General features: G+C 45.4%; 1 protein-coding gene across 2 annotated transcripts; it reads left to right on the top strand.

Moving 5' to 3' along the window:
- The first annotated feature begins 3136 nt into the window (after positions 1–3136).
- LOC143006998 (phospholipid scramblase 2) lies at positions 3137–6544 on the top strand. Of its 2 annotated transcripts, none has more exons than XM_076158378.1 (7): positions 3137–3219; positions 3823–3907; positions 4579–4621; positions 4704–4924; positions 5014–5175; positions 5345–5506; positions 5605–6544. In XM_076158378.1, exons 2-7 carry the CDS (start codon positions 3839–3841, stop codon positions 5632–5634), a joined length of 687 nt encoding a protein of 228 aa, XP_076014493.1. In that variant the 5' UTR covers positions 3137–3219; positions 3823–3838; the 3' UTR covers positions 5635–6544. The 2 variants fall into 2 exon arrangements, with proteins under 2 accessions (XP_076014493.1, XP_076014492.1); XM_076158377.1 differs by lacking the exon at positions 3137–3219 and adding an exon at positions 3232–3291.
- Positions 6545–11827: the final 5283 nt, after the last annotated feature.

Consider the following 11827-nt stretch of genomic DNA (forward strand, 5'->3'; position numbering starts at 1 on the left):
CGAGGCGCGCTGTCTGCGCTAGAGATAACCGCATGGAAAGTCACGGCGAACAAAGCGTCTGACAGGAGCGCAGAAATGGAAGAAATAAGGGAGGGAGGGAGGTAAAGGATGGGCAGAGGTGAAAAGACGGACGGGACAACAAAAGCAGAGACAGAGCTGCGTTTGCAACTCTATTGTGCACTTATGAGCCTGTGTGTGTGTGTGTGTGTGTGTGTGTGTGTGTGTGTGTGTGTGTGTGTGTAAAGCTGAATGTACATTACAGGCTGAGGAGTTCCAAATCTGATTATATTATTTCACCTCCATATGACACAAGTCTTAATCTTTCTGACTGATCTAAACAAACCAAATCTGATTTTATAATATGAGATGTGGGCCACCTGCATAAATGATCCTTACAATATGTTTGATGTGTGTTGTGTTGTTGTGTATTTATCTCTGCTACCATCTAGTGGTAATCTAGTGTAACCACAGGACAAGCAGTCTTGAGTGGTTGTTTACGGCTCAAAAACAATGTTAAAAATGTAATAACTAACCGACTATGATCCGGATCCGTCTCAAAATCACCTCTAATGTTTCTTAGCCTATCACCAACCTCTCCACAAAATTAAAAAAAAATGTGTCCAGTACCTTTTTAGTTATCTTGTCCTATACCCCATCTGATATCCATGGAATTATGCATTGTTTTTGTTGAACATATGCTTGTGTGTCTGTTTAGGGTCGAGCTGCGTTCAAGTACGCCTCACTTATTTACATGAACATGAATCATAAGTCGGGAATGAGCATGAAGCCCCGGAATACGGATACTTGATGATCATCTTCCATCTTTGTCACCAAGAAAAAGAGTAAACGTCAGATTTAGGCAGAGAGGCGGGTTCAGGTAAGGGTTAAGCTCAGACGTGTAGCCATGTGTGTGTGTTCGTGTGAATGTGTATCAACACACAGCCTCGCAGTGACACGTGCAAATTCCGCGCGTGGAACACAGGGACTGGGAGTAATGTATTGTAACCTTATGCTAACCTAATGAACAAGAGGATGAAAGCAGCGTAATGGAGGCGTTTTGACATTCGTCTTTGGCCTCCTCATTATGCGGCCCGATATGACAACCTCGTTAGGAGTGCACGAAAGATTACCCGCGCGGGTAAAGAGCACCACCTTCACGCACAGAGAGAAACACAAACACACAGAAAATATTGTAAAACAGGTAGGAATGTGGAGAGCACACACACACAGAGAGAGAGCGAGAGAGAGAGAGAGTGAGAGTAAGAGTGAGAGAAGCCCCTGGTGGGAGTAACTGGGCTATTGGAGTCAGAGAGAGACAATCTGACAGGCGTTCAAAGACCCCTGACTGTCTCGCGTGTTTATTCAGATGGAGGATGAAGAGCGGCACCGTGTCAAAGTCATCGCCTGGCTTTGTTTTGATCTCGCTGATGAAGAACGCGAGCTCCCAGCGTTCTGCTTGGACAGTCGAGGTGATGTGGCGGGGCCCTCGACCGTCCTGACCGTTTCTGCCTCATTTCAGACGCAGGCGCGGCGCGTTTCCAGCTCCACTGAACACACACACACACACACACACATATACACACTGCACACTGTTTCAAAATGTACAGCAAGGTGTGGAGTTAAACGTTTATTCTTCTCTCTGCCTTGTTATTTGCTTTAACAGCAGTAAACACACTAAATATATACAGTACGCAGCGTTTTCTAGGCCACGCCAGGTCACAGTAAGCCAATGCCGTAAGATGAATCAATTAGAGACGTTTGTATTGTCGTCGTCTCTGCCTGAAGTGTCAGCAGATCTGTGCTAGAGTCATCATTTGTTCTCATTAGCGCTTCTTGGAGAAATCAGTAGCGCTTGAGGAAATCAGGTAATTTGTATTCGCAAATAAGGATATTCAACCCAACCGCATCGTGTCATTTGTAATAGAGTTGTAGGTGTGTGTGTGTGTGTGTGTGTGTGTGTGTGTGTGTGTCATACTGTGTGTGCTTGTGTGTCCATTTGTGACTATTTTGTTTTTCAATGAAAAAGCAATTTCTGCATTAGTCTGAGTAATGGCCAAGAGGCCTAGCATCATCAGTTCAACACTGCCCTCCAGTGGACACTAAGTGGAACAACTCAGACATGGAATAACACAATGTGTGCTTCTGCCAGAAGATACTGATACTGTATGTTTGACATCATTAAAAAATGTACTGTTTTGAGTAAAAATAGTGATATTGCTATGGGAAATAAATCGGTCTGACTGTTTTGCTCGAGTAAGATTTTCTTCCTCATGTTTTCTAAAAAGTCTTCATGTGTCCGTTAACAAAACAAATGCAGCTGTGACTAAATGCTTATGGAATAAAGGAAATTGAATGTAATGTAATGTAACTCAGGCCTGTACCTTCATTACACATCTTACAAGATTTTCGGTGAAGTTAATCATAATGAAAGACACATGTGAGCCTTTGCAGCAGGAAAACACAGCACATTAATGTACTGTTTGGTTTGGCACCGATCAGCTCACTTTATTTCGCCACATAAATTGTTCTTTGTGGATAAAATGGTCATCTGAGTTTGTTCATGCTGGACTCCGTCTTTGTGGCTACAGCTGTTTAGAATAACTCCACCGCTGCATTGTTACTGGAGGCTCCAATAACGTGCAATTTGCCAGAGTATAGCTGTAACGTGATCATTCTATAACATCCAACATTACACGGAAGGCTTTTAACAGAGCCAGTGTGCTGCTCCTGAGGGACATCACAGACAAATAGCCCAAGTAAAGCCTATTTCCTGTGTGTGTGTGTGTGTGTGTGTGTGTGTGTGTGTGTGTGTGTGTGTGTGTGTGTGTGTGTGTCTACAATGACCCTATAGTTATTACTACAGGAACTCAACAAAACAAAAGCATTTTATAAATAATGTGAATTTGAAACGTTTACTTTGTGTTAAAGTGATGTTTTGTAGGCTTTGGATCTTGAATGCATCATTGGAAAGCAAACATAGATCCAGAAAAAGCAAATACCTGTGGAATAAACCATTTCAACGTTCATCTGACCGGTGTACGGTTCTGTGGGGTTTGATTCTGTGCGTGCTGTTCTGACGTGTCCCGTTCTATAACTCGGGGCTAGTCATTGGCGCAAAGTGGGTGGGCTGCGCGATGACGCCATCCAATGAGATCATTGCTTTATTCCGAGGTTCCGCTTAGGCCTGCGCCGCTGTTTGGATCCGCAGGTGGAATAACGGTCAGTATTTAGAATAACGAGGAAATACAATGCACGCACTGTGTGTAGTATTAACTGTGAATTTATACTAATGTGAGTATTTGTTGTGTCGAAAGTGTGTGTGTGTATGTGTGAAAGTCTCGGCGCTCGTTACAACCCGACGATTGTGTCCTGGTGGGTTTTTTTGTAACTAAATTATACGGAAGGAGAGAAATGAAGTGAAATGAGACACACGCTGGCTGTGTGAAGTGCGTGCTGTGTGTGTGGGTGTGTGTGTGGGGGTGTGTGTGGGTATCGATGTCGGTGTGTGTGTGAAATGAGGTGTGATAGGCGGATAAGAGGATTCCTCTCGAACACTTCTCGGCACACTCCAAAATAGAACCAAGAACCAGCCCTGCAGGTCCACCGCCACACCCCCCCCTATCACGAACGTGGTCCGGGGGTCCGAGCCTCGCCTGGACCACGACGCGTGATCCGGTTTTTGCCTATGCAACGCATCATTTCACGGACGACCGTGTTTCGTTCTATTTCTGAGGCGTCGTGATGTGTTGGTGCGCGCCACTCAGCGGCCAGCAGGTGACGCCAGAGTGCAGTTTAATAACATTGTGCGCCCTCATCACTCAGGTCTAACTTCATCAGAATGGAAATGTACGAGGCGCCCAACCGGGGGATCCCAGGCTGCCCCCCAGGCCTGGAATACCTCACCCAGGTAACAAGCAACACCTGTGTCCCATGTGTGTGTGTGTGTGTGTGTGTGTGGGGGGGGGGGGTTCTTATATGAAAGCACCTGATTGGTCGGATTGGCTCATTACCCTCACAGCCCTCATAACCCTCTTAGAATGAGTTGGATTTCTGCATTACATCATCAGAGGACGTGAAGCTTCATACAAACACAAACACACAAGTTAATCATCAGCCCAAATGAAGGAATGTGTGTTTATGCTAGAATCCCTGGAATGTGGATCTAATGAGGTCATTTAGTGGAGGCGGAATGTTTGAATGCTCTGGTGTGTGTCTCTGTGTGTGTGTGTGTGTGTGTGTGTGTGTGTGTGTGTGTGTGTGTTATTAATTTAGTTAGGGTGGAATTTGTTTGTTATTGTTTAGATGAAGTGAAGCCATGTTTGATGATGCAGAAAATCCTGGCAACTCCTCAGTGGTTCACTTCCTTTTTCTTGCTGCTCTATTCCCAACACACCACACACACCACACACACTACACTACACTCTACTTGACACTCTATTTTAATGGCAGAATGGCCACAGATGGCAGATGGTGGTTTCTCTCTGCAGCTCTGAAGTGTGAGTGTGTTATGTCCTCTATCTGCTCCTTCTCCTCTCAAAGGAACCAATGCATCATAACGTCTCTGCTTCTCTCTTCTAGGTGGATCAGCTCCTCATAAAACAGAAAGTAGAGCTTGTGGAAGGTAAAGTACATAAAAGTGCTCGGAGTTTGTTCTCCTTCTGCTTGTTGTGGTGGGTTTAAAGCGTTGTGCGTGTGTGGTGTAGCTCTCGTCGGGTTCGAAAGCAACAACAAGTACGAGGTGCGGAACGCAATGGGCCAGAACGTGTTCTACGCCGTGGAGGAGAACGACTGCCTGACGCGTCAGTGCTGCGGCCCCATGCGGCCCTTCACCATCCACGTCCTGGACAACTACGGACAGGAAGTCATCACCATCACCAGGCCGCTCAAGTGCATGTCCTGCCTGTTCCCTGGCTGTCTGCAGGAGGTGGGTGGAGCTTAGGATGCACGCAAAGCCCTCAAAGCCCTCAAAGCCCCTGTGAAGTGACCTTTACCCTTATACTCTCCCTTACTCAGATGGAGGTTCAGGCCCCACCGGGGAACACGGTGGGCTACGTGGTGCAGCAGTGGCACCCGTTCACCCCGAAGTTCCTCATCGGAGACGAGAACTTGGAGCCCGTGCTGAGGATCAAGGGCCCCTTTTGTGGATGGAGCTGCCTTCCAGATGTGGACTTTGAGGTGAGTTTGTCTCAAATGAGTGAAAACGCAACACAATGCGCTGTAAGTTCTCCATCTCTGGGACATTCCTGAAATGTGAGGAAGAGGAGGAGTAGGAGGAGGAACGATCATGATTGCTCTCTGCTTTGACGTTTAAGCGTTTTGGTTGTTGCCGCTCCTCATTCTGCAGATTCTGACTGTGGATGAAATCAGCAACATCGGGAAAATCAGCAAACAGTGGTCAGGACTTCTGCGGGAAGCCTTCACGGATTCGGACAACTTCGGTATCCAGTTTCCTATGGACCTGGACGTGAGGATGAAGGCTGTGATGCTTGGCGCATGTTTCCTCATCGTAAGTGCCACGTTTGGCTCGTTTTCTATCCAACATTTGAAGGAAAATGTGTTGCTTTACTTTGTCATCAATCCCTTTTCTTCTCGCTCTCTCTGCAGGACTTCATGTATTTCGAGAGCGCGCGCTAGGGGCCGACCTGGATTCCCCCCTCACCCCCCCATGCGATCTAACGACATTCCTGGAAGGAAGACAAAGCCACGCAGACACCTCCCCACCTCACACAGATCAACCTTCACACTGACAGCTTCAGGAACCACCTCTACGTGGTGGTGGTGATGATGATGATTTCGCACGAGGAGCGGTTTTCCTTTTGATTTGGGGGTTCTCGGCGGCTGCAGCACGGGTCAGTTTCTGCGCTTTGCATTTTCCGAGTGATCCGGTTCGAGGGCTGCAAGTACAACAGTGCCGTGTTTTATAATTTTTTCGTGAGGAGCTTTGTATTGGTATATATTTTTGACATCGTGGCTGCTGAGTCGCTGAATCTTCCGGGCCTGGAGGAGTTGTGCGCTGTGTTAGTTCCTAGCCTGGATGTTCCTGGTATGTTTACGGAATTTTGTAAAAGTTTTGTGTACACCCGTGTGTGTGCCTGTTTTAAATGATGTATTAAATCTCGTTGTATTAACATTTATAGATGCCATGAGAAGTGTTTGTAATAGATGCAATGTGGCTTATCGTCCACAAGAGGGCGGTATAAGCTTTGCATTTAACTCCAGCCTCTATGAGCAAATTTAACAGCTGCTTCTGCCACTAATTTACAGTATTCTTAGATTATAAATGCTGTATTTATTTATATATATTTATGTGTAAACTCAGGTTAAGATGCATGCTACTGCTAACGCCGCCGGGCTCCAAGGCAACCGCACGCCTGGACGCCGACACCTCCGACATAAAGACTGATGCATATTTTGGATCCAAACCCTTTTTCGTCGTCCCATTTTGCACCTTCGTCACCAGTGTATCAACTTGAATGTCTTTAACTTCTCCTCGCTTCCGCACTGGACGTGGCGTCACGGGCGGCAGAAGAAGAAGAAGAAAAAGGCCTCTTACTCCTGAGCCAGTCGCTTCCACGCTGCTGCGAGGTCGCATTGATGTCGACATGGTAAAGGTTCTTACAATCATACATTTAAAGCTGTTTTGTAGCCTTAAACCGGCTTGTTGACGCAGGTGTAACCAATCAGCGGTGATTTGGGCCGCGTTCCATTTCGGTGTCTCCACATCAAGGCTGCATGCTTTCTCAGAATTTCTCACTAGAACGCCTAAATGGAACAGATTAATTAATGTAATTAGTTGCACCTGCGCTCCAGGGCTCAGATGTTCCCTCCAGATCCATACATCATACAGGCAGACACACGCCTGTGACACACATTAGGCTCCGATTTGTTTGGTTCGATGTAACTTTAATGGCTTCTTGCTCCAGCAGGCTTGTTCTGGAAGTGCTGCACTCTGCTGGTGATGAACACATTTTTTTCCTGTGTAACTTTTACTTATTTTATAACGCGCACGCATCCATATCAGTGTCAGGCTGCTCTTACAGAGTGTATATGTGGCTGTTCGGTAGAAGGCTTGAACGGTAGAAGGTGCTAGAAGGATCTCTGATTGTGTTTTAAAGCCTCAATTAAGGCGGGAATGTGACACGTAAGGAAATAAGCTATATACTGATGAACTTTGAACCTTGACACCATTGAGTCACGCTGTGTGCTAAGCTTTAAATGTCCACAGAAACAATAAAGATGAACACTGTTGCCGTATGTACGCTGCTCTTGTGGTTTTGTTCCATTTTTCATTAAATGCAGCTGCGTTACATCGTGAATCATGTAAGAACAACCCAATTCTGAGGAAGATGATATGAGAAAAATTGCACAAAGCTGCTCCCGGGACAACATTCCATGGACGGAGGAGGCAAAGGTTGAACTTTTTTGGCAGCGGTCCACAACGACTGTGTTTCAGAGCGGAAACATCTGAAGCTCATGACGCAACACGACCGTGGTTTAAATCACAAGATGAAGGACGTGACAGTTCGAAAAAGACAATTCAGCCTCCAGGTCCATGCTGAGACTGCTCACCACTGAAATCTGAATTGTTGATAAACTGAAGCTATTTAGAAAAGGAGGAATGTTTGAAAGTTCCTTCTCAATGCTGGAGGAGGATTCAATGAAAGATGAGGTCAAACATATTCGTTGTCGGTTATGTCGACCACATTTGATGAGTCACTGATCCAAGATATCCAAGAAATTCAAGTCCACAACCCGGAATTGTATGTACAGCAGGAATGTTGTGGACTCAGAAGACCTCAACCCTGGATAGAAATCACACATTTGACTGATTGAAGCACTTCTGCTCTGCCTATACTAAAGCCACACACACACACACACACAGCGGCTGTGTTTGGTTAGAAGGGGCTTCAGTTTGTGGAAAGCTTCAGTTTGTTCCCACTGAGCATCCACGTGCTGAACAACCCGGCAGAGACTCCAGCCAGTAGTTTTGAATCCGCTGACCTTGGCACCCGGCGGGTCATATAAAGTGTAAACTCTCTAACCTTTGACCTCTTGAACAAGCCCTGCCATTTCCTCCAAATGTCACCTAAAAGGTCAACGTGGGAGCAGCTGCGCCACGGGGGGGGGGGTTTAAAGATTTAACGCCCAGTGTTTCCTCTGGAATTCCTCGCAGACTTTCTAGCAATCTCCAGCTTGGGATTCAAGCGGGATATACAGAACACGGTGAGGATCTGGGAGGGATTTTCTGCCGTGGCGTCGTAAATTACACGGAAGCGCGGCATGTTTAGCTGGAATTAAGCGTTCCGACCGCATTGCTGGTGATGTCATCCCAGTAGGGATTTGCTGGGGGACGCCTTCCCAGACGGACAATAACAGATGTAGATGTACAAATAAGCCCCCCCCCGACTTTCATGGACGTCTCCTATTAAAGCTTTACTCTTTCCTCTCTTAAACTGGAACAATTGGTTTTGTGTTCATATTAGACGCCTGGATGTGGGAAGCTGCACGTAAAGTAGCAAACAGCAGCAGCAGCGCGCTTTACTTTGGTGACCCCAGGCAGGAAAGTCAATGTTTACATTTCATAGAGTGGAAGTTGGGAGTGCAGTCTGGGATTCTGCTGTAGGCCTGAAAGTATTCGGTCACTGGCATCATGATAACATGACTGGGCGGTTGTGCTTTCCCTCGGTATGTCCGTTCGGGATCACGATAGGAAACAGACGCCGAGGCAAAAACTCTTCTTAGAAACTGGGTCAACAGTATCTTAAAAGATTCCCGGTTCAGCAAATTCGAAAAAGCAAAGGGAGCAGATTTGCTGGCGAATTGGTGCTGCAGCCCGTTTCCTAGAGACGGTTTACAGTATCTGGACTCCTCTGGTATGTACGTGTTAACACCACCTCCATTAACAAACAGGCAACATCTGTGCAAACATCAGTAACTCATGTCCAAACAATCGGAGGAGGAGAGCAGATGGAGGATGTAAAGTGAGGTAGAGCTGTTGTTCACCAGAGGACAACTGGAGACCTTTCAGGCCCTTTCAGAGGTGGAGTTTGTTCTCCTCTGCTGATCACCGTTGTGGCAGGAGTGCGGCGGTGAGGCGGTGACCTCGCTGATGATGACATTGAGTATTACACTAATGACAGGCTAGCAAAGAAGCTCATCCTGTGTAATTTTAAAGGAGCATTCCCAGAAAACCCCTAAGTGTCCAGTAAAAAATTCAGATTTATGGGGTTGAAATTGGTCAAGATGGTTAAAATAAAATCGCCAAAAATCGTCAAATATGGAGTTATACGTTTCCAATCGTAAATCTCGCGGTAAGATGTGGAGTTGTGGGGGACGAGCCTGAAACGATGCCCATCAGTGAAATGGATCGGTCCGTGCCAGCGCCTGACCCACTTTTCCACTCTGTCTTGTGGTCGAACTGTGGAGTTGACGTGACAAGTGCACTTCCTCGGGTTGTTAAAGTAAAAGTAATCTAAGTTTAAATGCAGTGTTGACTAAAGCCCTTCATCCCGCCTGGGCCCTCCCTCCTCTCCCTCCCTTCCTCGCCCCTCTGAACCACACCCTGGGCCAGCTGATGCCCCAGGGCCTTGTAAACCAAAAAAAAAAAACAGAACCGGGCACTGATGAAGAGCCTGAATGAGATTATCAAGAGGAAGAGCGCTGCCCTCCTTCTCCTCTCCCTACTCCTCCTCCTCATCTCCATCGATCCCAAGTAGCAATTTGACCCGGCGTTGGCTTGATCAAAGAGACGCCATTGTGGGGATAAAAATAACAGCCATTCTTTTATAGAGGAGTTTGTGGGTTCTGGTGCAGCATTGAGGTGGAGATGGCATTGGAAAACCAACAGTGTCCCTTTAAAGGGGACGAGACCAAGATACAGTAGAATTCTCACGGGAGTGAGCGAGAAAATGTGCATCTCACCCGCTGATGATCTATGACATCATCGCAGTTCAGATTTTCTCCAAATCCATCAAAAAGCAAAACACTTTTTTAAAGATTAACAGCTCCTTTCTCTCTCCTTTTATGTTCAATATTGTGATTTTCCTTTGTCCTTTTCTGGCTTTTCCTTTTGATTGACTTCTATTCATAAGAGTGAGAGTCAAGCTGCCACCGTCTCCATAGCAGAGGTGAAAATAGAGGATGTGCTGGGCGACACTGTTTAGTCTTTACTCAAAGGAAGGACTCTGCAGGTTTGGACTCTCTGCCTCTGTTGTGTGTTTGACTTGGCACCAATTTAGACCTGGCCACCTCCAGCACAGAGAAGATCCTGAGTCTGTTTTAGACTTATAACTCAAACTGGGTCAAACGTGATGTGTTCAGATGAGTAAAAACACCAGAAATGACATTTTAACATCTGGAATTATCACCTGATGTCACTCAAAATGTAAGAAAAATGCTAATATTTCCATCGGTTTTGTTGAACTATAACGGCAGGTTTTTGGTCCTGTGTGTGTAAGGGTTCATTAAAGTTGATGATCGGTCACATTCTGCTTAATGTCCGTGTGTGGAGGCTCACGCAGGCGGACAGGAAGGGGTTAATTGTCCCTGATGGGCTCCTGGCTGTCTCAGCATAGACTCCATCCTCATCCTCGCCCCAACTACCGCAGTAATTTTCTGGTCTGTGTGCTATATCTGCTGCCTACCTCGGTGTAATTAAGTGTCATTTTCCTCCAGCCTCTGACTTGTCATCGGTGCCACCGTGTCGCTCTGCACGAGTCCTGACTGGGCAAACGAAAACATTTGGCCCCTCCAAACTCTTGATGATTCTTAATTGATCGTAAGTATCTCACATCTCTCACTTGGTCATTAAAGTGGACATGCGAATTCTGGACATTTCTGACAGCAACATATAATCACAACCAGAGGACATTTAAGTGCCTTTTCTAAATGTTGGCAGGGTTTTGAGAGGCAGTGAATTAGAGCCAGTCAGAATTTATTTGTCATCACTTGCTGCCAACACTCCTCATACCCCACAGGGTGAAAATCTCTGTTAGAACTTCGTCATCGATTTGTTATTCATGCTTGAATACACCTGAGACACGTTCGTTTTCACTTTGTTGCCTTTTTTGGTTGCAGCCAGATTCTCTTCAAACAAGCGGTAGTGGTATACTGCATAGTTGAAGGAATATGCAGGCTCACAAAATGTTTACTTTTCTGGCACAAATCTGCGGTTTGTAGATTTATCAGCCTGGGCTGGAAAGCAATAACTCTTCCCGTAAAGGAGTTTAGCTTCTCCTCCATCTACAATCTGCACTGTGAGTTGATGATGTCATTGAGTAAAAGTGTTTGCCAGGCAGAAACGGGGCAACAACATTACTCCCAATCCACAACAACACACACACAACTGAGGGGAAAGCTGCATGTTTTAACTGCAGGATCGGTTCTGACACACGTAGCATCACTTCACTGTCTGCATGAGCTGTAATGAGGCAGAGGAGGTTTGAGCACAGCGACGATTTCTGTGCAGTAAATCACTGAATGTCACGATCGGAAGCAGAATCTGATCACAAAGGATCAAAATACAAGGAAGCTAAAATATCAAAAAATATAGAACATATTTAGCATAACATACTCATCTATTTTGATTTGTATTTTCCACTTTTTACTTACTTTGATGTACTTTATATTTTAATGCATATATTAGATACAGAGTATATATTATAAAGAATACGAAAACATTAGAAAAATCAAAACAAAATATAGATTTAATAAAATAAAATGTAAGAAAATTAAATAAGTGATTAAATAAAGAAAAGTAGAGTTGATCTTCGGAAATTCGCTATAATTTATTCATAATTTCGGGATAATTTACTTATATAAAGTTATT

This window comes from Genypterus blacodes, unplaced genomic scaffold, assembly GCF_046128005.1.
Source record: "Genypterus blacodes isolate CSIRO-AG114 ecotype Tasmania unplaced genomic scaffold, CSIRO-AGI_Gbla_v1 ptg000076l_1, whole genome shotgun sequence".
Taxonomy (NCBI): Eukaryota; Metazoa; Chordata; class Actinopteri; order Ophidiiformes; family Ophidiidae; genus Genypterus; species Genypterus blacodes.

Bases quoted from the DNA above. Each gene is read 5' to 3' on its own strand.
- LOC143006998 (XM_076158377.1), top strand. The intron at 4,925-5,013 runs GTGGGTGGAGCT...TCCCTTACTCAG, and splicing joins TCCCTGGCTGTCTGCAGGAG to ATGGAGGTTCAGGCCCCACC. The intron at 5,507-5,604 runs GTAAGTGCCACG...CTCTCTCTGCAG, and splicing joins TTGGCGCATGTTTCCTCATC to GACTTCATGTATTTCGAGAG.